Consider the following 25,642-nt stretch of genomic DNA (forward strand, 5'->3'; position numbering starts at 1 on the left):
TAGGTACTTGAAAGTCAGTGTAAATTATGAGAAAGTTTAAAAAGCACCTAGCTACTTTTAAAAGAACTTGGCTCCTTTAAAAAAGTTAAAGTCTTCAAAATCATGAAAATGAATAAATTACAATCCAGAATATTGAAGGAGTATACTGGTGCTATCTCTACAATCTTTGACCATTCCTGAAAAACATGTGAAGTGATAGCAGATTTGAAATGGAGAAATGTTGCCCCATATAAAACAAGTATTAAAAGGAAGATCAAGGCAACTGCAAACCAACACCTACTGAACAAAAATCTAGAACACAGAACACCTCACAACCTCTGAGGATGCTTGCCATAGATGCAGGGGAAATGTCAGGAGAGAATGCCTCTAGAACATAGCTCGAAAAAGCCTACAACCTAGAGCACATTATTAACCTGCCAGAATATGAGCATGTGCAAAGTAATGCATTGATTATGGGATTCAGCATGGGTTTGTCAGGAATAAAGTATGCCAAATCAACCCTATTTCTGAGTTACCGTCAGAAATCACATAGGAATATTGTGAACATAGGCAGTCTCCTTACACAATACATCATTCTGCTAATGTTAGCTCCCTCTCGTGGCTATTTATTCACTCATTTTTCTCTATAGTAGCCTGTTTTAAGCTTTGATTAATGGAATCTGGCACCTTTGCCACCTGAATCCCTTGTTTGGCTTGTCCCTGAATGATCACATCCAGATGGATTTGCTACAAGATGTTTGAAGAAGAATTATGTGGGGTTTTACAAGAGAAGTTCAATTTTGGAGGGCAAGAGGATCCCAGAAACTTGGGAAAGCGCTACAGTATTCCTAATTCTGTTATCGAGCAACTTAGTCTACAAGACTGAACTTTGCATTTCTAGAAGAACCGTGGTGTTTAGCACCACCTAGAAATTTTCATTACCTGTGACCCAAGGTGTTCCAACCAGAATTCACCACCTAGGACTTTTGACTGTGCTCCCTGGCTGGTTTTTTATTTTTCCTACTTACCTAGGATTATTCCCCCACGTCAGTGGTTTCTCTTCAGTCTTAGTTTTATTGCTTCTTTGTGCCAGAGCCCAGGGATCAATCCAACTGTGAGAGACCAGCCAGTTGGGCAGCAAAGAAGCCCTGTGAGTACTCAGGGCCAAGTCTGTCGGGGACGGGTCGGTCCCAGTTCTCTAGAAGCAGGCAGCAGTGGTTATGGGGCGGCCAACAGATTCCATCTGGATTGCCAAATGTTATTGAGCAATTTAGAGCAGTTCATGGATAGTGAGATCTAGAATGCAGAAACTGAGTCCATGCCTGGCAAGACTTAAAGCTAAAGCACAAAGTTCCCAATCAAAGAAGTCTCACCAGATGAAGCAGAAGGCACCGAAGAATGTAAGCTGCTCAAAGAAACAGTGAGTCAAGAAGGATACAGAGAAGTAATCATAGGTTAAATTGATTTTATTGGGGATACAGAGAAGTAATCATAGGTTAAAATGATTTTATTGGGGATAGTTTCATAATCTGTGGGAGAAAAGGGGTTCAAACCAATGTATCTCCTGGTGCTGGCTTTGCTGTAAGTCCTCTCCTAGTCTTCCATCAGTTCATAATTTTCCACAGGGAGGGGGAGTCATAGCTCAACATCAATTCCAAAGGAAGATCATGAAGAAACGGATATGAATCTATATTGGCTAATTTCGTTATTGAACAATGACTGCTAGATTTTTGCTCTGATATTAGTAGATACCACAATAAAGGTACTGTTTGGACAGGCCCTAGGATTTGGAGCAATGGGTTCAAATTATAGGAAATGAGATTCTAACTGAACATCAGAAAGAACTTCCTGACCGTAAGACATGTTCAGTAGTGGAACTCTGCCTTGGAGTCTGGTGGAAGCTTGTTTCATGGGAACTTTTAAATAGATGCTGGGTGGCTATCTGTGGAGGATACTTTGTGCTTTTCCTGCATGGCAGGGCATTGGACTGGATGGCCCATGCGGTCTCTTCCACCTCTATGGGTCTATGATTCTACGCAGGAGGGCTAATGTTCTTATCTACAAGAAAGGAAAAAAAGAGGACCCAAAAAATTACTGCTCAGAATCATCCTGAATTTTTTTTGTATCAGGAGCGACTTGAGAAACTGCAAGTCGCTTCTGGTGTGAGAGAATTGGCCATCTGCGAGAACTTGCCCAGGGGATGCCTGGATGTTTTGATGTTTTTACCATCATTGTGGGATTTCATGTCCCCGCATAAGTATCTGGAGCTGACAGAGGGAGCTCATCCACGCTCTCCTTGGATTCGAACCTATGACCTGTCGGTCTTCATCCTGCCGGCACAAAGGTTTAACCCATTGCGCCACCAGGGGCTTCTGACATAGATATCAGGAAAGATTCTAGAGCAGATCATAAAAGAGACAATCTAATCACGTAGAAAGGAGTGCTGTGCTTTGCAAAAAGTAAACATGGTTTTCTCAAAAACAAGTCACACCAGACAAACCTTACCCCCTCTCTGATAGTTATAAGCTTTGATGATGAGAAGGCTCTTTTTCTGCTGCTCCAGAGAGTAGGACTCAGAGCAATGGGTTGAAATTGCAGGAACAGAGATCCTACTGAAACAGTAAGAAGAATTTCCTGATGGTAAGCGTGGGATGTGCTGCTGGCTGGGAGGCTGGTGGATGACTTGGAGACTTTTCCATGAACAGGTGGTCATACTTCCTAGGACTTTATCCCATGAGACACCCTTCCCCCTGTTTCTAAACAGTTTAAATCCAATTATGTAATGAAAAGCGACAGAGCCCATCCCACAATACAGGAGGATTTCCTGTCTGCTTCTGTCATAATTTGTTATATAATTGTTCCAAACTGTCAAAAAAAGAAAAAAAGAGGGGGAGAAGACGATCAGAAATAGTCTCAGGAGCCTAGGGGCCCTTCCACACAGCCATGTTACCCAGAATAAAATACTAGCTGTCCCTTGCCACGCGTTGCTGTGGCCCACATGGGGGTTCTGTGTGGGAGGTTTGGCCCAATTCTATTGTTGGTGGGATTCAGAATGCTCTGTGATTGTAGGTGAACTATAAATCCCAGCAAATACAACTCCCAAATGTCAATGTCTATTTTTCCCAAACTCCATCAGTGTTCACATTTAGGCATATTGAGTATTCGTGTAGAGTCTGGTCCAGATCCATCATTGTTTGAGTGCACAGTGATCTCTGGATGTAGGTGAACTACAACTCCAAATCCAAAGGACACTGCTCACCAAACCCTTCCAGTATTTCTATTGGTCATGGGAGAACTGTGTGTCAAGTTTGGTTCAATTCCTTCGTTGGTGGGGTTCAGAATGCTCTTTGATTGTAGGTGAACTATAAATCCCAGCAACAACTCCCAAATGACAAAATCATTTTTTTGAGTGAAGGACATACATTGGGTTGTTAGGTGTCTTGTGTCCAAATTTGTTGTCAATTCGTCCAGTGGTTTTTGAGTTCTGTTAATCCCACAAACGAACATTACATTTTTATTTATATAGAAGATTCCCATCCCAACCCAAGTAACGAAGGTGGAGGCATTACTTTTCATTCAACCCTCGTATTCTGGGCTATGGGGCTGTGTGGAAGGGTCCTGAGAGTGGGAGGCCCAACCGGTTAGAGAGCAAAAGGAAGCGGGGACCTGGAAGGAGCCATGGCGCGGCCTGCCGCTAGGGGCGCTGCTCCCTGGGCCGGACCAAGGCGCCTTTCCTTGGCGCGGGCTTCCGGGAGGGCGCCGGCCGCAGTCGGACCACTTCCTGGTGCGTGGGGCCGCCGTTCCCGGGCGCGGGAGAAGGAAGCCACCGTCGTCGGGGCCTCGGCGGCAGGTCCGGATAGGGGCCATGTCGGGCTCCTATTCGGCGGCGGCGGAAGAGGAGGAGGAGGCCAGGGCGTCCGACTCCCCGCCGTCTCCGCGGGCCTCCGAGGGCGGAGAGCGCGGCTGGAGCGAAGACCAGTTCCGGCGGTACAGCTTCCAAACGCGGCCTATCCCCAGGCTCCGCCACGGAGACCCGCGCGCCGAGGAGCTCATCGAGAACGAGGTGAAGGGCCGGCGGGAGGGAGGGAGGGAGGGGCTCCTCGCCCCAGACACAGGGCCTGGCTTCCTCCCGGGGCTTGAGGAGGCCTCGGCCTTGGGGGTGGAAGGGCCCTCGACCCCGTGTCTTCAAGAGCTAGCTGGGTAGGAGGTTGCAAAAGGCAAGCCAGCCTGAATCCCATCTGAAATCCTGTGGCTGGCTGCGTCTTCTAGCAGAATTCTGGGGCTTGTAGTTCAGTGAGGCCCAGGCCCTCCCTGGCTGAGCATTTAAAGGCCCCTCCCGAAAACTACAAGACCCAAGGTTTTGTAGGAGGAGGCAGCCACAGGGTTTCAGATAATAATAATAATAATAATAATAATAATAATCAACAACCAAAAACTACAAGACCCAGGATTCTGTAGGAGGAGGCAGCCACAGATCCTGCAAGGAAGACTCCAATAATAATAATAATAATAATAATAATTATTATTATTATTATAATAGTAAACAACTAAAAAGCAAGAAATGTGCAAAGATTCAAAATCTACCAAACATGCAAACTATTATTGAGGAAAGGCAAATACCTCCTATGGTCATATCTTCCTGCTTATTCCTACAGCAGCTGTTGCTTTCTACAGCAATTCTATGTTGTGCCATTATTTCTAACCTTGGGAGCTCAAAAAACCTACGTCCCCCAACTTTGCAACCGGGGACTTTGCAACCGCCAGATATCTTTGACTAGGGTTCCAATGTAGCCCTATGGCTGTAGGTGCAGCCTGGGGGATATCAGAGGAGACTGTTTAAAACCATGCCAGGTAGCACTACTGAAAGTTTTGAACTCTAGCCCTGCAACAGATGTGTAACAAATAACCCAATGGCAAAACAATGACATCATCAGCTTCTAAATATAACCACCCAGTCACAGTGAATAAAAATAGACCTTGGGTTCATCTGCAACAAAACAACAACAACAAAACTTTATTTATATACCGCTCTATCTCCCCGAGGAGGACTCAGAGCGGTTTCCAAGTAACATCATCAATACATACAAAGTAGACAACATAAACATAAAATTAACAAGACAATATAAGCATAAAAAATCACAATAGCACATATATATTTAAAATAATCCTGTCCGTTCAAGGCAATTTAAAAGGCCGGCCCAAGGCAAGTGCAATTTGTAGAGGGCCCAGGAAATTAGGTAGAGTCTATGGCTGTTCATTTCGGGGCCTAATAGGAGGAAGTAACCTGGGTAATTAGTAGAAAAATATATGGCCATATTCAACAGTATCTGGGTCTGAGCTAGAACTAGTCATTCTCAAAGGCTTGTTTAAACCACCAGGTCTTCGGGCTCTTACGAAAGGAGGGGAGGGATGGGGCCTGTCTTATTTCTCTAGGAAGGATGTTCCAGAGGCAGGGGGCCACCACTGAGAAGGCCCTCTCTCTTGTCCCCACCAACCGTGCTTGTGACAGTGGTGGGAGTGAAAGGAGGATCTCCCTGGAAGATCTGCAGGTCTCATTGCGTCTTAAACTGGGGTATTCTTGGCTCAATGTTAGGATCCCAAACTATTTCTTAATGTCACCTAGTGTTTCTTTTAGACATGTACACAAATTTGTTGTGCAATTTTTAGAGTGGACTCTGCAGAAGAGGATTCAGCTGTATCTCATAAAAAGGAAAATCAGTCTGTTTAACAAACCTTGAAAATGCTGATTTGTTTTCAGTAAATGTTTGATGCATTGTCAAAAGCCTTCATGACCAGAATCACTGAGTTGCTGTGAATTTTCAGGGCTGTATGGCCATGTTCCAGAAGCATTCTCTCTTGACATTTCACCCACATCTATGGCAGGCATCCTCAGAGGTTTGTTTTGTTTTTTTGTTTGTTTGTTTGTCATGTCAGGAGCGACTTGGGAAACTGCAAGCCGCTTCTGGTGTGACAGAATTGGCCGTCAGCAAGGACGTTGCCCAGGCAAAATTTTGATGTTTAACCATCCTTGTGGGAGGTTTCTCTCATGTCCCCATACAGCCCGGAAAACTCACAGCAACATAGTAAATATTTGAATTTTATAGCTATTTTGTATATCTGGGGTTACATAAACATTTATCGGGCAGAAAGGGGTCCCATGTGGGAAAGTTGAAGAAACGCTGATCTGTTTTGAAATTGAGAAAGTGGACCGATATCCATGAAAGTGCAGGCCTTTAGTGAAGCAGACTAAGCTGGAGTGATAAGAAACATCATAATGTTTATGGAATGGAACAAAGTGTGACATAATCTGACATGATGCCACAAGAATGTGAATGTATATTATTGTTTTAAACTGCTTATTTTATGATGTTTTATACTGATCATCGATGTATATGAGTTGTTGTTTACAAGATTTTAATATGTTGTAAGCTGCTTTGAGGAAGAAAAGCAGGATATAAATAAATTTATTATTATTATTATTATTATTATTATTATGCTGAAACACAAATCAGATTTTTGGCTGCCTGCTCCTACAGAATCTTGGGTCTTCTAGTTTTTGGTGTATTATATTATTATTATTATTATTATTATTATTATTATGCTGAAACACAAATCAGATTTTTGGCTGCCTCCTACAGAATCTTGGGTCTTCTAGTTTTTGGTGTATTATATTATTATTATTATTATTATTATTATTATTATTATTATTATTATTATGCTGAAACACAAATCAGATTTTTGGCTGCCTCCTACAGAATCTTGGGTCTTCTAGTTTTTGGTGTATATTATTATTATTATTATTATTATTATTTGAAACCCTGTGGCTGCCTCCTCCTATAGAATCTTGGAGAAATATGCAAGTATAAATTAATGATCAATAATAAACATTGGAGATTTTGCATCACCTAGAACACAGCCTTAAGTAGTCAATTCCATTGTGGTGTTTTCTTTGCTTTCTGAAGCTTCTCCTTTCGGTTTGTCAGGTTGTGCTTATAGAAGGAATCCATAGAATGTTTATGTAGAGCAGGGGTCCACAAACTTTTTAAACAGGGGGCCAGGTGACAGTCCCTCAAACTGTTGCAGGGCCGGATTATAATTTGAAAAAAAAAACACATGAATGAATTCCTGTGCACACTGCACATATCTTATTTGTAGTGCAAAGAACACTTAAAAGCAATACAATAATTAAAACGAAGAACAATTTTAACAAATATAAAATTATTAGTATTTCAATGGAAAGTATGGGCCTACTTTTGGCTGATGAGATAGGATTGTTGTTATTGTTGTGTGTTTTCAAGACGTTTCAGACTTAGGTTGAAGCTGAGCAAGGGCCGGGTAAATGACCTTGGAGGGCCGCATCTGGCCCCCGGGCCTTAGTTTGAGGACCCCTGATGTAGAGTATTTGTCCCCCATCCCTCGACTCAAAAGGCTCCCTGAAGAATTAGTAATTTGACCGTTCATTCATTGCCCTAAGACTTACAATCTCATAAGACACAACACACGAGGTAAAGGGGATGATCCCTTGGGAGGGGAATAAATACAGCAGATGCTGGTTGCTCTTCTCTTCTGCAGAGACGACACCAGAAGAAGCTTCTTGCCAACTGCTGGGATAAAAGCACAGTGGAATTAGTGGCTATTTTCTTTGTGGCTACTTTTTGAAGCTCCTTTCTCTGATTTCTTCCGATTGCTTATTCCTTTTTTAAAAATCATTCAGAATACATGTGATTGTGACTTATAAATCTCTTATCTATCCCCTCAGAATTCTGCATTAATTCACTTTGTATTGTCTTTCCAGGAGCCAGTTGTTCTGACCGATACAAATTTGGTATATCCTGCCCTGAAATGGGACCTGGACTATCTTCAGGAAAACATTGGGAGTGGGGACTTCTCCGTTTACAAAGCAAGCACTCACAAGTTTTTGTATTACGATGAAAAGAAAATGGCAAATGTTAAGAACTTCAAGCCAAAGTCAAGCAGGGAAGAGATGAAATTTAGTAATTTTGTTGAGCAGCTCCAAGAAATCCAGCAGCAGGGTAGTGGAGAAAGGTAATGTCTGAGGACAGGATATTTCCTTGAGTGGGTGTGGGAGTTATTTCTTGGGGCTGTTGTTTTAGTTTTGCTCTTCTTGGGTTCAGGGTCATTGTTGATTTTGCTGTTTTGAAAAAAAAAACAGTTTGATTCTAGAGCATCTTGACATTTTTGTTTTAGTTGTAGGTTATAATCCAGGTATTCTTGCAAAGCTAACAAAAAGCAAATCACATATTTCATTCCTAGTGATTTGCTATGATACCTAGGGTATGCTATACTTTCTTGAATTTGTCTTTCCTGCTGGAGTTGGTCTAATTACAGGACCTCCAAAATCATTTCTTAGGAGCCCCCGGTGGTGCAATAGGTTAAACCCTTGTGCCGGTAGGACTGCTCACTGAAAGGTCAGCGGTTCAAATTCGGGGAGCAGGGTGAGCTCCCGTCTGTCAGCTATAGCTTCCTATGTGGGGACATGAGAGAAGCCTCCCACAGGATGGGAAAACATCAGGGCGTCCCCTGGGCAATGTCCTTGCAGACGGCCAATTCTCTCACACCAGAAGCGACTTCCAGTTTCTCAAGTCGTTCCTGACATGAAAAAAAATGTATATTTATCCAAAGTGGATCTTGACATTTCTGTAGTTAGCGTTTGTGCCTCCTAATTTGGAAGGTCTTTCCTTTTTTTAAACCCAGCACAAGCTTTTTTTCTAAAGCAACAGGTTAACTTCTGCTAGCATCAGCTGCAAAAGAATAGGGCTTAATGCATCAGTGCTTTTTTGTTTTGTTTCTCAATGACCTTTCAATGTGTATTTTTTCAAGATAGAAAACAACAAAAATCAAACCAGCAGTGTTGTAATAATAACCAGGAGCAGTAATAAATAAAAAGAATGGGAAGAAACAGAGTTCTATTTTATCTAGCCATTGTAACTAACTTGACCAGGCATTTTTAGATTTGCTACTTTGGAGAGAGCACTTAGGATGTTAAGATGAAGAACGATTTAAGATTGAGCCAGGGGTGCAGTGAAGTGTTTTGGCTATGTGAATCAGGTCTTAGTTTTAATGGTTTTAACTGATTATTTTAATAATTTCAATATTTAATTAAAAAATTGTAAATTTTCTAGGTCTTAAACTGTATATTGCATTGTTTTAACTGTTAGCTGCTTTGAGTCTTTTTTTAAGAGAAAAAACAGGATATAAGTAGTAGTAGTAATAATAAGGCTTTTCTATGCCAAATTATTTTTTAGTGCTGTCAAATTTCTCTAATTTCATGGGGAAGTACGGAAACTGGGAAGCTGGCTTCAATGAAGAGTAAGGGCCCTTCCACACAGCCATATAACCCAGAATATCAAGGCAGAAAATCCCATAACTAGGGACTGGGTTATCTAAGTCCACACTGCCATATAATCCAGCTCAAAGCAGAAAATGTGGGATTTTATTCAGCTGTGTGGAAGGGGCCTGGGTTAGATTAAGTGGACCAGAATGTTTGTTTCCTGGTAATCCTGATTATGAGGAAAGTCATCGTTAGACTGTTGGCAGTGTTATGTGGTGATATAGGTGAGGGTAAGTAATTTTAAAGATGAATTCGAGCCAGACTAATTTCACTTGTTGAAATTACTGGGCTATCATTTGGTTATTGCTAACAATGGGGAGCTGTTGAACTTGCTGACCGAAAGGTCTGTGGTTCGAATCTGATGAGCGGGGTGAGCTCCTGATGTTAGTCCCAGCTTATGCCAGCCTAGCAATTCAAACACATTCAAATGTGAGTAGATCAATAGGTATTGCTCCAGCAGGAAAGGTAACGGTGCTCCATGCAGTCATTCTGGCCACATGACCTAGGAGGCATCTATGGACAACACTGGCTCTTCACCTTAGAAATGGAGATGAACACCACTCCTCAGAGTTGGATATGACTAGACTTAATGTCAAGGAGAAAACCTTTACCTTTAACTTATTCTAGTGATTTTAGTGTTGCAAAGCACGCCTTATCTACCTGGAATCAATTTTAATATTCTGATTAAAACTTAAATGGCTTTCAGTTTCTCTTCAAAACAGACAATATAATTAAAGTAATATTAAAGTAAAGGAATCATTAGCAACTGAATCCAGAATAATTTGCTGTAGTATTGGTTGTGTTGAGGAACATGTGGTCCTCAATGTTGTTGAACTGCAGTTTCTATTGTCCCGTGCCATTTATTATGCTGGCCATGTCTGACAGGAGTTGTATCCCAGTAGTATCCCCATCCCTGACATAGCTGAAGCCATATAACCTTTGGAAGCAGTGCCTGAACAATTGCAAAATCAGTATTGTGTCAATATCTATCAGAAGCCATCCTCTAGCATTGAAGCAATTGTAGTAAATCCCTTCTTCCCCTCGTAGATGCTTCTACTTCAGCTATTATTACAGACGAATGACTGCCTCACAAAATTTAGGCTGCAGTTGAAATCAAATGTGGGATTATAGTCTTTAAAGATGTCTTTGGGCACCAGTGGATGACTATGCCAGTATGGGTGTGACTTGTTTATTTGTGTATTAACTGTTGACCCAGTTGTTTAGCCAAAAGTATTAAGTGATTTACAAATAAAACTATAAATTATAAGAACAGCAAAATGAAATACATACAACTAGATAAAGGCTAGTTACATTACCTGCTGAATATTTTGAAGGCTTTTTTCAAAAACCTGGACTGATCTTGAGTTTTTTTTTCTCTTTCTGAAAGCCTAGCAAAATGATCAAGAGGAGTTTTGCCCCCTTTTCTTTGAAGTGGAGCTGTTTTCTTGAAATACTTTGCTGTTACAAGTTGAATCCTTCTTTAATATGCTTTTGTCCCTGATAAAGAATTTGAAGGGGGGATCAAATAAATGAGCTCTTCATTTCAACACACAGTGCTAACATTTCTCTTTCCTTGTTTTCTGGGATACAGATTGTATCTGCAACAGACTCTAAATGATACAGTTGGGAGGAAAATTGTGGTGGACTTCCTCGGCTTTAATTGGAATTGGATTAATAGGCAGCAGGCAAAACGAGGCTGGGGTCAGCTGACATCCAACTTGTTATTGATTGGCATGGAAGGTAATATATTTTATTTCTTCTTCTTGTGGTTTTGACAATTTCAATGTGTTTTATATTTATATTTCTTCTTCTTGTGGTTTTGACAATTTCAATGTGTTTTATTTGGATACCTTTTTAGTGTAGCACTTTTGAATATTTTGAACATAAATATCCAATATCAATTTGAGAAATTAAGGGCAGTTAAGTGAGTGTGCTTTTTGAAGCAGCCTTTTTCAAGAAAAAAACTCCTTCCCACTCACTTTAGGGGTTGGAATTGTTTAGTTCTCCAGATGTTATTGGACTACAATTCCCAGCAGCCCTAGCCAGAATAGCTAAGGATGAGGAATGCTAGGAATTGGCATTCAAGAATATCTGGAGGTCCATATGTTTTCTATTGTTTTCATAGAGGTCAGAGTATTTAGCTACTGAAATCAGTAAAGATTGCAGCCTTTAGAGTATTGATATATTGATATATTATGGATATTTATATGGTTTTGGTTTGCTCTTTTGCAAACCAAAACTCTTTGAGATATGTGTTTTATTGTAACTGTGCTTATTTAAATATTAGTATTGTCCAATGTATTGTTGAAGGCTGGCATGGCCAGAATCACTGGGTTGTTGTGAGTTTTCCGGGCTGTAAGGCCATGTTCCAGAAGCATTATCTCCTGACATTTCACCTGCATCTATGGATGCAGGATGAAGATGCCTGCCATAGATGCAAGTGAAATGTTAGAAGAGAATGCTTCTGGAACATGGCCATACAGTCCGGAAAACTCACAACAACCCATAAGTATTGTCATTAGTATTTTATATTGGTAGTTATAAGTCTATTCATGTTGACTATATTGCTTTGATTTCTTTCACTTTGTTGATTACAGTATTGACTGTTTGCCTTTTTTTTTGTAAACCACCCTGAGTCAGTTAGAGAGGGTGGTCTATAAATAAAGTTGTTGTTGTTGTTGTTGTTATTATTATTATTTGTTGTTGTAATGGTGATGAGTGTTTTTACAACAAAGACTACTGGTGGCTTTCTATGAAATGTGTGCCACTGATGGGCAGGAAGAAAGTACTAGTTAATCTGTGGCAGGTATCAAAACAGTTCCGTCTGCACCTATGATTCCTGTATTGCCCTTCCTCCCTAATTTCATTAGAATTAAGTCTCTAGTTGGAGGCTTTTTTCAGGCTCATGAGGGTCTAGAAGGGAGAGCTAGCAACTGGTTGTATACCACTATTTTCCCACTTATTTATTTATTATTTATTTATTTACTCTATTTGTATCCCACCTTTCTCTACCCCGAAGGGGACTCAAGGCGGCTTTACATATGGCTACGATTCAATGCCTTTGGACAACAGTTAAAATACACTTAAGTTTAAAATTAAATGCACATTAAAACATATAAAACATTGCAAACACTTACAGTCTAGAGCACTGTTTCTTAAACGGTGGAAACATGGCAGCTATTATGTGAACTTGCTGAGAAGTCTGTTTTGTTTTCTGAATTAATTTAGGATTCTCATCCCACTTCTTCTATTTGTAATAGGATTGTGCCCTTGTTATGGACAAAGTCAGTCGATAGGGCAAGGTTGTTTGTTTCATGCTGACTGTCTCGGCCTTTCTTTGTGTAGGAAATGTGACTCCAGCTCATTATGATGAACAGCAGAATTTCTTTGCTCAGATTAAGGGATACAAGCGGTGTATCCTGTTCTCCCCTGACCAGTTTGAGTGCCTGTATCCCTATCCTGTGCATCATCCATGTGACCGGCAGAGTCAGGTAAGGTGACCTTTGTGCCAAATTCCCTCCATGACATTGGAGTGTGGAGGATAAAATCTTTGTACTGATCAAATAGAAAATGAAGCATCTGGGGTCTTCCTTTTAAGAATGGACAACCATCTGTACATGGAAGGGAAACAAGCAAAAAGGAATTCAGAACTGGAGAACAGACTCCTTTGCAATTTCCCCAGATAGTTCTGGCAGTCTAAGGTCTCTCCTACACTGCCATATAAAATCTAGAGTATCTATTTTGAACTGGGTTATATGACAGTGGCTAAAATCTGAGGTATACATACTGAGTGTGCATGTGCACAGTAAAATTAATGCAATTTGACACCACCAATCATGGTTCAAAGCTATGGGGTGATTCATGTCAGAAGCGACTTGAGATAACTGCAAGTCACTTCTGGTATCAGAGAATCGGCATCTGCAGAGACATTGCCCATGGAATGCTGGGATGTGTTACCATCCTGTGGGAGGCTTTTCTCATGTTTCAGCATGAGAAGCTGAGGCCGATATACGGGAGCTCACCTTGTCTCGTGGACCTTCAGGTCAGTGATTCAGCTGGCACGAAGGTTTAACCCATTGTGCCACCGCAGCTCCTTGGGGTGATGGGAATTACAGTTTTACAGATCTTTCATTTTACCTGCCAAAGAAAGCTGGTGCCTCACCAAACTGAAACTCCCAGGATTCCTTCGCATTGAACTTTGGCAGCTGAAATGGATTCCTTTATGGCAATAAAATGGTGTTAATTCTACAGTACAAATGAATCCTTAATGTGAGAAAGGGCTTTTTGCTGGTTGTTCCCAGATTCTGGAACTCCTTATTTAGAGACACAAGGCCGGCTTCTTCTCTTGACATTTTTCAGTCAGAAGGCAAATACATATTTATTCAGGCAGACCTTTGGCAACCACAGAATGAGCTTTTATAACAGGGCCGATTCTACATTTTCCTCTACTGTTTTAAAATAATACTTTGTAATTATTTTTGTTTGTAATTTTATGTTAAATTGCATTTGTTTATTTAATTCACTTGAGAGGCTTCCTGTACGTAGGAGTAGGAAACCCTTTGAAGTTGAAGCCCACAGTAGCACTTGGTTGGGATGTCACGGTTATAGGCTTCCCAAATTAAAAATAAAAGGCAGAAGGAGGCACTTCAGATAAACAGTATTCAAAGAGAATCTGATGTCAGACCTATCAGTGTCTGCTTTGCACACTTTTTTTGCAATGAAAAGAGGCTGATCTGCTTTTCAAGAAACTTCCTCATCACCTACATAGCCATTTGTCATTTGAGGCTAGCCATGTCATGTGAGGGTAGCTTTGTTTGGGAAAAACAAAGATGAACCGTATCTGATTCCCAGTTGAGCTGCATAGGTCACATGACAAGGTCTGGTATTCCAAATTCAGCTCGTGAGTTGTGGATTTCCCTTTCTGCTCAAAAGTTTGAAGTGTAAGATGGACCCTTGGAGGATTCAGCACCCCTGTTTCTATGAGATCAATCAGAAATCCTCAAGAGCAGAACCACTATATTGCCCTACCTTCTATCCCCAAGCCACACGGTTATTTAAGTAGTAGCATTGTTTATGTATTAATGCAGCCAGAAGATTTTTCAGGGTCATGCATCCCAGGTGTGGTTATCCATCAGGGTGAACTAGGCTGTTTCTGTGCTAAGCCCAGACTTGCAGCCGGGCTGAAAGAGGGTTTTTCCCCCCAATGTGGAACTGTCTGGAGTGGATCTATTAATCACCCTTTACTAGACTTTGCTTCCAAATACGATGATAGTGACATGACAATAATACTAAACTCAATTAGAATAGGTGGGTTACTGTGAGTTTTCCAGGCTGTATAGCCATGTTCCAGAAGCATTCTCTCCTGATGTTTCAGTGATGTTTCACCCACATCTATGACAGGCTATGCAGCCCGGAAAACTCACAGCAACCCAGTGATTCCAGCTTTGAAAGCCTTCAACAATCCATTAGAATATCTCAACTGAAATTGACATGACAATAGTACTAAAATCTATTACAACATCACAACTGGAATATCAATAATTTTATCCTCAAATTGCCTGCAAACTTGTCAAAACAATTATCCAAGGTTCTGCCACATCTCTTACCTTGTTTTGGTTTTGACAACATATTAATTGCTCAGGAAAGCTCAGTTGGATAGCAGCTCAGGGATTTAATAAAAGTGGAGATAGTAAGACTGCTTTGCTGTCTGCATTGCCATAAAATTGCAATGATGATGTGCTCTCACTTTCTTATTTGTTACCTGTAGAGTTTGGTCCCCAGTCTACATTTGTTTAATATTCAGACAATTTTAATGAGCCCTTACCTGTAAATGTTCTATTTCTTCTGAGGATGGAAAAAAAGCATGCTATAGGAAGTCTCTATGTGATATGTTTTGTCTCTTGTTCCTAGGTTGACTTTGACAACCCTGACTATGAGAGGTTTCCAAATTTCCAGAATGTAGTTGGATATGAGACTGTGGTTGGCCCAGGCGATGTCCTTTATATCCCTATGTACTGGTAATGAATGGGGTGTTGTAGAAAGAACTAGTGGTTACTATAATCCCAAAGCTGGGCCCAGAAGTTCTGCCTGTTTTACGTTTGCCTAAATTAACTTATGGGGAAATGCCTCAATTCATTCAAGATACAGTGGATAAATGTTTTGCAAATGCAAGGTGATATTTTTCTAGAAGAGACCAAAATAGAAAATGTCCCTTACATTTGTTGGTAGCCACTGAAGTCAGAATACAAATGTCACATTTTTCTGTGTTGTGGGCTTTGAACTGATATTCAGTTACCATGGAATTTTGCTACAAGCTTTAATAGAGAAGACTGTCTGAGCCAGGCATCCTCAAACTTTGGCCCTCCAGCTGTTTGGGCCTTCAACTCCCAGAAGCCCTAATGAGCTTGTTCAATTGTCGGGAATTCTGGGAGTTGAAGGCCCAAAAAGCTGGAGGGCTGCAGTTTGAGGATGCCTGGTCTGAACCATTGTTGAATTCATGCCCTCTGATGCAGCTGTATAATATTATTCTAAAGTTGTTCGAGGAAGACATACTACAGTATTCCCTCACTTATCGTGGGTGTTCCGTGCCAGGACCACCTGCGATAACTAAAAATCCACAAAGTAGGGACGCTCTGCCCACTTGAGTGGGTGGAGTATCCCTACTTTGCGGCGGCCTCCTCCTCGCCACCTCCACTTCTCCCTACCTCGGAGGCCTCGGGTGCCCAAGCCTAGTGCCCAGCTTGGCGAGGAAGGAGCAGGGAGCAGCAGAAATATGAGAAGGACACTGCCGCTGAGGCCCTCTTCAGGAGCCCCCGGTGGCACAGTGGGTTAAACCCCTGTGCCGGCAGGACTGAAGACTGACAGGTCGCAGGTTCGAATCTGGGGAGAGGCGGATGAGCTCCCTCTATTAGCTCCAGCTCCTCATGCGGGGACATGAGAGAAGCCTCCCACAAGGATGATAAAAAAAACATCAAATCATCCAGGCGTCCGCTGGGCAACGTCCTTGCAGACGGCTAATTCTCTCACACCAGGAGTCACTCCCGACACGACCAAAAAAATAAAATAAATGCTGGCCTCCTCCTCCTCTCCACCTCTGCTGCTCCCCTCCTCGGAGGTCCCTTCCTCGCCAGGTTGGGTGCCCAAGCTTGGCATCCAGCCTGGCGATGAAGGTGTGGGGAGCAGCGGAGGGACAAGGAAGAGCATGCTGGCGCCGAGGCTCTCTCCTCCTCCTTGCCACCTCCGCTGATCCTCACCTCGGAGGTCAGGTGCCCTTGGGCTCCCAGCCTGGCGAGGAAAGAACAGTGTTTCCTGTGAAACATCAAGTCCACAATAAGCGAACCGCAAAGTAGCAAGGGAACACTGTATTGGGTTATCCTGGGAGCATTAATCTTAAAGCATTAATGAAAAATAATAAGGGGCAAAGGCTAGTCTACTTCCTCCCAAGTAGTTTTACCTTGCTAGGAAGAGTAACCAGGGTCTATTTAGTTTCCAAATGTATTTTAGCAATTTCTAGCTGAAAGTGATTTCATGTGATGTTTTGATATCATAGTGCTGTGACCACCTCCTCTTATTCTGTATCAGTGTACATTGAATTTGAATGGAAAATGGGCTGAGAAGGAATCTGGCAGACATTAAAATAATGCATAGGACAGGGAAGTTTAGAGGTTCTAGTTCACGATAATAATTTCAGTCACGATAATAATTTCAGTTAGAGCACATCTGAGCAGACTTCAAGCTACTATTTAGGAGGGAAGCATATTCTGTTTCTTACATTTTCTCAAAAACAATATGTATGCAGATAGATGTAATTATTCTTGGAGTATGATCAACTGGGTAACTTAAACCGACCCCCAAAATAACAGATAATCACAGTATATTTGCTTAGCATGAAAATTTTATGAGTCCATGTGTACAAGAGTGGGCCTAGGCCTGCATTTGCCCCGCAAGGTATATTTTGGGACACATCTCCCTTTCCACGCAGCCCTTTTTGGCGAAGATACTGTGACTCTCCTAGGGATTTCTCTTGGATGTTACCTTTACAAAATAGCGCTCTTTCCCCATTTAATGGTAAAGAATATAATTTTTTCAACAGAGTATAATTTCAAAATTTTCCTTCCTAGAGGAGGGAGTTAAAACAATTTAAAGAGGACTGTAAGGGCAAAAACCTATTCCTTGGTGCTACTGATATGAGATGCCCCAATTTAAAATTGTCTGAGTTCTCAGATGAATCCTGTTTGTTGACACTGTCCTGTCTATAATTCTATTTAGGTGGCATCATATTGAGTCTTTGCTGAATGGAGGAACGACCATAACTGTGAATTTTTGGTACAAGGTGAGCAATTGTTTAACTTGCAATGCTGTCAGGGAAGAAAACTTTTTGAAATTAATAGCAGATGCTACAAATACTCTCGTAGAGTCATAGAGTTGGAAGAGACCACAGGGCTATTCAGTCCACCCTCCTGCTATGTAGGACAACACAATTAAAGCACTCTCAACAGATGGCCATCCAGACTCTGTCTAAAAACCCTTCAGAGGAGGAGACTTCACCACTTCAGGTTTAGGTGGAATCTTTTTGTTTGTTTGTTTTGCAATTTGAATCCATTGCTCTTAGTCTCCAGAGCAGCAGAAAACTAGCTTGACCCTTCCTCAAAGTAACATCATTCCTGTTATTTAAATATGCCTATCATTTCACTTCTGAGCCTTTTTTTCTCCAAGATAAACATACTTGGCTCTTTAAGCAGCTCCTCATAGTGCTTTGCTTCCAAACCTTTGATAATTTTGGTCACTCTTCTCTGGGCACATTCCAATTTACTACTGTTTTCCTTGAATTGTGTCCAGACTTGGACCCAGCATTCCAGATAAAATCTGATCAAAGCAGAATAGATTGGTACTATGACTTTCCTAGGATCCCCTGATGGTGCAGTGGGTTAAACTGCTGATTTGCTGAACTTGCTGACCGAAAGGTTGGCAGTTCTAATTCAGGGAGCAGGGAGAGCTCCCGCTGTTAGCCCCAGCTTCTGCCAACCTAGCAGTTTGAAAACATGCAAGTGTGAGTAGAGCAATAGGTACCTCTTCTGTGGGAAGGTAAGGGTGCTTCAAGCAGTGATGCTGGCCACATGACCTTAGAGGTGTCTACGAACAACGCCGGCTCTTTGGCTTAAAAATGAAGATGAGCACCACCCCCCAGAGTTGGACATGACTAGACTTAATGTCAGGGGAAACCTTTACTCTTATGACTTCCCTTGATCTAGACACAATACTTTATTTAATACATTGTTGTGGGTTAGAACATTGGGTTTTTTAGTGGTCACACCACATCATTTACTCATGCTCAGCTTGTCTACTAAGACTTCTAGATCCCTTTTACATATACTGTTTTCAAGCCAGGCATCGCTCATATCTGTAGAGTGATGCAATTAGCATTGATTGTGTTACATTGTAAAACATATTTCCAAGTATTCATCTTTAAGAGTAATTTAAAATGGCTTTGAATCTGTATCACCTCTCCCAAATCTGATGTGGATTTCTAAGTTTACCAGCTGTTAGGATTTCTGGGAGCTAAAGGCCAAAACAGGTTGAGAACCACTTGCTTAAACAAAGCTCTGTCTTGCTTGGCAGCCAATGGAATGCCCATTTCCTCCCCTGTCCCAAACTTTTATTGGCCTCATATTTTTATGTATATCAATTTTTCAAACAACCTAAATCATAGGAAAATTGTGCAGCCCTGGTTTTCCTTTTATCTTAATGTTGCATTTCAACCAAAAGCATGACTGCATTTTCAGATGATATCATGCATTTTCTATGAGTCTTATTTTCTTGATAAGCTTTTTTTTAAGGTGGGGATGAGGGTGGATGGGTTAATGTCAAAATGCCTGTTTTACAGTCTGCCCATGCATTTTTAGAGGAATTTAAGTGTGTATGTGTCTATTTTTATCTTTAGGGTGCCCCAACCCCCAAAAGGATTGAATATCCCCTTAAGGCTCATCAGAAGGTGGCAATAATGAGGAACATAGAGAAAATGCTGGGCGAGGCCCTTGGAAACCCCCAAGAGGTACAGCAAAAAGACCTTCCAACTTAGATTTGCACTGAAAATCTTCTTGCCTTTGTATTCAGATGGAATCATGAGAGGGCCACAGCACAGGCAACCTGATTTTATAGTTTCTTTGTCGTCTGCCATTGATGCTGAGAGACTTGACCCTGTGGCCTGGTGAACATAGGCTGCAAATTGGCCACAAAGTGCACTGTGCCCCTTTTAACGTAGCATGATAAGAATCTGATACATCTTTACTGCTTTTAGTAACAAGATATGTCTTGGCTCATTATTTTTTATCTGTAATTTGATTTCTCTTTCGAACTTAAAAGTAGAGTATTTATTTATTTATAGTGTCAGAAGCGAATTGAGGGTACTGTTGTAATGTATTTTAAAAGACAAAGTTAAAAACTTGGTAATATGCCAACTGTCCTTTGACCAGTAGCTGGCCACTTGTAATGCCTCTGGTGTTGCTATAAGAAGGTCCTCCACTGTGCATGTAGCAGGGCTCAGGCTGCATTGTAATTCGTGGTCTGTGGATTGCTCTTCTCCTGTCTCGCATGTTGTGGACTCCACTTTGTAGCCCCATTTCTTAAGGCTGCTCTGCATCTCGTGGTGCCAGTCTGTTCAGCACCTTCCAAGTCACTCAGTCTTCTTTGTGCCTGGGAGGGAATTTCTCATCCGGTATCAGCCACTGATTGGGGTTCTGGGTTTTAACCTGCCACTTTTAGACTCTCACTTGCTGAGGTGTTCCTGTGAGTATCTCTGTAGGTCTTAGAAAGCTATTTCTTGATTTAAGGCGGCGTGCTAGCTGATACTTAAACAGGGATGGGTCAGAGATGTCACTGCCTTGGTCTTTTCATTATTGGCTGCTACTTCCCAGCAGCTGTCTGGTGGTGCAATACTGTCTAAACAGCATAATTTTTGAATATGCATGCTCAGCATGGAACGCATCTCACCATGTTAAAATAGTGGATGCGGCTCTTAATGAGACATGCCACGTTATTACAGGATGTCTATGCCCCACACCACGGGAGAAATTATGCTGTTTAGCCAGTATAAAAGTAGAGTGATAAACTTAATATGTCAAGGTGCCAGGCTCAGAAGTGTTGCAAGGAATGCAAACATCCATGTTTAGAATGTCTTTGGAGTTTTAACATATGTTGTTGCTACACTGCAGCACTGGTATTATGTGCCAGGAAAAACTGGTAGTGACATTTTTTTTGTCGTGTCAGGAGTGACTGCAAGTCGTTTCTGGTGTGAGAGAATTGGCTGTCTGCAAGGACGTTGCCCAGGGGACGCCTGGATGATTTGATGTTTTTATCATCCTTGTGGGAGGCTTCTCTCATGTCCCCGCATGAGGAGCTGGAGCTGATGGAGGGAGCTCATCCGCCTCTCCCCGGATTCGAACCTGCGACCTGTTGGTCTTCAGTCCTGCCAGCACAGGGGTTTAACCCACTGCGCCACCAGGGGCTATGCCACCGGTAGTGACATTGAAGGCTCCTGTTCGAACTGTGAAGAGTGGGCCAGACTTGAAAATCATTTTGTAGCTTGAATCACGGATCTGTTTTCCTTCCTCAAAATTGAATAGGCTGGGGACAAAATTGCTTTCCAGTTAACCAGAAATATTTGGATCTTTCTGTTGGGGCTTATACTTGTGAAGCATGGTGAAATCCAAAGCCATGAAATCACTGGACAAGTTAACATTTCTGTAGATGCCAGTTGGTATATTATTTTTCTTTTCTTTGTTCTCCACAGGTGGGTCCTTTGTTGAATATGATGATTAAGGGGCGGTATGACTAATCCTTGGCCACTACAGTGACGGATGTTGGAGCTGCTTCTTCAGGTGGAAGATACTGAGTGTTAGTTTTGCACACAGCACTTAAAGACTGAAGGGCTCCTGGCCCAGTTCTTCTACAGTCCACACCCACAGTTCTTCTACACGCCACACCTCCCATTCATCCCTCTTTCAACTTCTCTGAATCATTTGGAATGCATGCTTACTAAACAAAAACCCACCAGCAAGAACTCTTGGGTTCCCTGATTGCCAGGTTGCAGAGCTTGATACATGGTACCTGACTGATGCTTGAGATACGACAAAATACATATAAGAAGGAAAATAGTTCAAGCTGATATCACCACCTCTTGGGCACATCCTCCTAATAGGGTATCTGATGTTTTATGAAGGGATAGATATAAATTCAGGTCTGAAATCAGGAATCTGTCAGAAAAGGAGGGAGCATTAGGCCACATAATACTCTGGTTGCATTTTGTTTAGGCAGTAGAAATATATATAATGAATGGCATCTGTGTGAGAGAGAAGTAGCTAGAAAAAAAATCAACATTTTAATCTTCCTTTTTTACCTCAGCATTAGAAAACATCCACCTCAAAGTTATCTCATCTCTAATCCATATTTTGTTAAAGACAGCCTTTCTGACAGATGGCACAATGTCTTCATTTAAAGCACATTTGTAGTTAAAAGAGGATGAAGAGCAGACAGTGATGGAAACAAGTCTTCAGCTTTACTGTGTTAAAGTAACATAACATTCTGCACCGGACAGGGGAGGGTTTCCTATAAGACCAAGTGGGGTTCCTAGGTCCTCTTTTCTACTCTCAGGACAAGCCATAGTGACTTCCCTTTATCAACAAAATTAGGATGCAATGCGGTTCCCTTTCAGCCCCCACCTAGAAATGTTAATTCATTGTGTCCTCTGCCTTCTGCATCATTTCAATGATGAATGGATAGAGAACAGAACACAGCATAGATGCAGTAATATTCTTTGGAGTAGGTTTTCTTTAGATGCTCAAAACCTGCAGTCTTCATTTCATGCTGTTATTTTTTTTCCCCTGACTGGAGAGAAATACGAGTGTCACCGGTAGTATTTTAGTATGATGCCTAAGTTTACTTCATAAGTTCTGTTGCCTGTCCCTCAGCTATGCAGACACTTTCCTATAAAATTAAGAGTTCTGAGGAGGCATCACTGAAGATGCTCTGCTTGTCCCAGCAAAAGAGAGGTCACAGCTAGCTTTCTGAGACAACACTAAGCATGTATGTACTCTTACTGGGACAGACAACTCTTACTGTTTACTTGTAATCAGTAGTGGAGGGTGGGAGAGGGGGGCAGGAAGGAAGTTAGTCCTAGATTCCACTGGTTCAAGAAAGTGTCTTTAAAGGGGATCTGAAGAGCCACGCAGCATTGTTACTGGCCATGCCTACTGCCTGACAACGTCCTACAAGCCATAGGGAAGCAGCAGAAGATCGGTGTTCTTGACAATGATATGGATCAAGTATGGTTTGACTTTTGAAGAATGGATTTGATGAATAATATAATGATTGAACACATTCTGCTTTTGACTGAAGGCCGAAGAAATTCCCCTTCTTAGTGGACGGTGTCTTAGATGTGCAACAGTTTGAGCCAGAATACCATCCAAGACTGGAGTGGTTTGTGGACTTCTGCTGTTGCATAGTGCCTACACAGAAAGAGGCAGGTACTTCACTGGAAAGAAGAGGACGGGACTTAAATGCAAACTTCGGATCTCTTTTTTTTTTTGTTTTTGCCAAAGGTGTAACTTTTGAAAGCTTCTTAATAGTTGATTTTTTTTTAAAAAAACAATTGTTGCACTTGACCGGTATAGGGGCTCAGTTTACAATGCACTGATGGACTGATTTAGTTACTGTCTTTTCTTTTTAATCCTGTTGTGCTTTTGATACCCAGTTATGGTATTGGGGAATTGTGTGTGTGTGTGTGTGTGTTCTGTGATGTGTGAGAATATGCAGGGAGGGCACAATAGCTTCTCATGTGCAGTTTTTAAAGATACAACCATTGGATGGACGGGCTTTCATTTGTTCTCTATAGCATATATTTCTCCTATTTTGGAGCAATTTTCATCAATGCTGCAGAAAATGAAATCCATATGAAACCTTTTAAAGAAGTCTGCTGTGTTGTTCAGATCTGTAGTATTATCAGAATCTCATGTGTGTATATATTTGGATGACAGTTTTCGCTTACACGGTTATTTCATAGGAGAATCACTGCATGTGGTCTCCTGAAATACAAGAATGATCTCCTTTGTCACATGAAACTGTGTTCGTTCTTTCATGATAAAGTATCTTGGTTACTCTTAGATGCCTATTGTCAAAATATTCTATGTAGGAATGACAGCGACATGGGCTAAATTGATACCTTTGGTAGTGGGTGGGAAGACCGGTTCAGTGAAAAACTGAGCAGCTTTGCAGAGGGGAAAATAATAAAATATCAAGCAAAGATGGGCATGATCAAAAACAAAGATGGCAAGGATCTAAAGCTGAAGAGATCAAGAGAAGGTGCTGAGACTATATAGAAGATCTGTATAGATGATAATATTGAGGATAGTTTTGATGGTGTGGTGAGTGAATTAGAAGCAGACATCCTGAGGAGTGAGGTTAAATGGGCCTTAAGCATTGCTAATAACAAGGCAGCAGGAGACGACAGGATCCTAGCTGAACTGTTTAAAATCTTCAAAGAGGATGCTGTCAAGGTGATGCATGCTATATGCCAGCAAATATGGAAAACACAAGAATGACCATCAGATTGGGAAAAATCAACTTATATCTGCATGCCAAAAAAGGGAAATGCTAAAGAATGCTCAAACTTTCGTACAGTGGCACTTATTTCACATGCCGGTAAGGTAATGCTCAAGATCCTGCAAGATAGACTCCAGCAATACATGGAGAGAGAGTTGCCAGATGTACAAGCGGGCTTTCAGAAAGGTAGAGGAACAAGAGACCAAATTGCCAATGTCAGCTGAATAATGGAGCAAGACGGGGAGTTTCAGAAAAAAAAACATCTATTTCTGTTTTGTCCATTCTAAAGCCTTTGTGTGGAACATAATATATTGTGGCAAGTTCTTGGTGGTATGGGGATGCCAAGTCACCTTGTCTGTCTCCTGAGGAATCTGTATAACGACTAAGTAGCAACAACAAGAATAGACCATGAAACAACAGACTGGTTCAAGATTGGGAAAGGAGTACGGCAGGGCCATACGTTCTCACCCAACCAATTCAACTTGTATATAAAACACATCATGTGACGTGTGGGGCTCGATGAATCCAAGGGTGGAGTTAAAATTGCTGGAAGAAACATTAACAACTTTAGATATGCAGATGATACCACTTTGATGGTTGAAATTGAGGAGGAGCTGAGGAGCCTTCTAATCAAGGTGAAAGAAGAAAGAAAAGCTGGGCTGCAGTTAAACATCAAAAAACCCAAGATGATGGCAACTACACTGTCTGATAACTGGCAAATAGAGGGAGAAAACATGGAGGCAGTGACAGACTTTGTATTTCTATGCAGATGCAGACTGCAGCCAAGAAATCAGAAGACATTTATTTCTTGGGAGGAGAGTAATGACCAATCTCAATAAAATAGTGAAGAGTAGAGACATCACACTGGCAACAGATTTGGGCCAAACTTCCCACACAGAACCTCCATGACCAACAGAAATTACTCTGTTTTCTGATGGTCTTAGGTGACCCCTTTGACACCCCCTTGCGACCCCCCAGGGGTCCCGACCCCCAGGTTGAGAAACACTGAAGTATAGGAATGGCTCAGATGACTAACAAGTCTCCCATCAATTTGCTGAAGGTGTGTTAGATTGCAGCCTAAATGTACCCCCCCCCCCCGGCCAAACCAATGTAGGTGAATGATTGGCTGTTAGCAATTGTGGTAGCCATAGTCCAAAACACCTGGAAGGGCCCAAGTTTGCCCATACTGAACCCAGAAGGTGGCGTCAGCACAGAAAGGCTCAAGCAGCTCCTATGGTGCATTACTGGCTACCAGTCTGGTTTGGCATTCATTGTCAGTGGGAAATTATTTCCTCTCGTCTAACCAAGTTTCTGATTAATGATCATCCCTAATTGTCAAATTTCTTTTCTTTCATCCTCGATCTAATCAGCAGTGGCAGAAGCCATTACACAAATGAGAGCAGATGACTTCCCACAACTGTTGGCAACGGTAAAAGTCTTGTAATTTAAAGCTCCGATTTGTAGAGGAAAGCTGTGTTTCCCCAAGGCATACAGGCATCTGTTCCTGTTATGTTGTGAGTGCCTCTACTGTTTCTTCCTCCCTTGTCAATTAATCCTCTACTTGCAACAAATATTTGACTTTGTGAAGCAGTAATTAGAGCTTACATTTCAATATTTGTTGTGGTGAGATGAGTGTTCCTGCAAGACATCTCAGAGTCCGGAACTGTGCCATCAGGATGTAACAGAGAATATGCCCTTTGGCAGCCATTCAAAAGA

The 25,642-nt window shown here is 41.7% G+C and overlaps 1 protein-coding gene and 1 long non-coding RNA gene across 2 annotated transcripts; one reads left to right on the forward strand and one right to left on the reverse strand.

The window, feature by feature from the left end:
* Positions 1-1,471: 1,471 nt before the first annotated feature.
* On the reverse strand, positions 1,472-3,797 carry LOC137096746 (uncharacterized). The gene is made up of 2 exons (XR_010909710.1): positions 3,646-3,797; positions 1,472-2,037 (listed from the first exon to the last, which is right to left on the reverse strand). It is a non-coding gene; the product is annotated as an uncharacterized lncRNA (long non-coding RNA).
* HIF1AN (hypoxia inducible factor 1 subunit alpha inhibitor) lies at positions 3,658-23,487 on the forward strand. Its single transcript, XM_060769231.2, is given in 9 exon segments — positions 3,658-3,705; positions 3,707-4,042; positions 7,775-8,025; positions 10,923-11,071; positions 12,677-12,822; positions 15,242-15,348; positions 17,600-17,663; positions 19,272-19,382; positions 21,120-23,487. Coding segments are annotated over 9 exon segments (1,257 nt in total). The 3' UTR covers positions 21,165-23,487.
* The last annotated feature ends 2,155 nt before the right edge of the window (positions 23,488-25,642 follow it).

The sequence above is a fragment of the Anolis sagrei genome, chromosome 3 (genome assembly GCF_037176765.1).
Source record: "Anolis sagrei isolate rAnoSag1 chromosome 3, rAnoSag1.mat, whole genome shotgun sequence".
NCBI lineage: Eukaryota > Metazoa > Chordata > Lepidosauria > Squamata > Dactyloidae > Anolis > Anolis sagrei.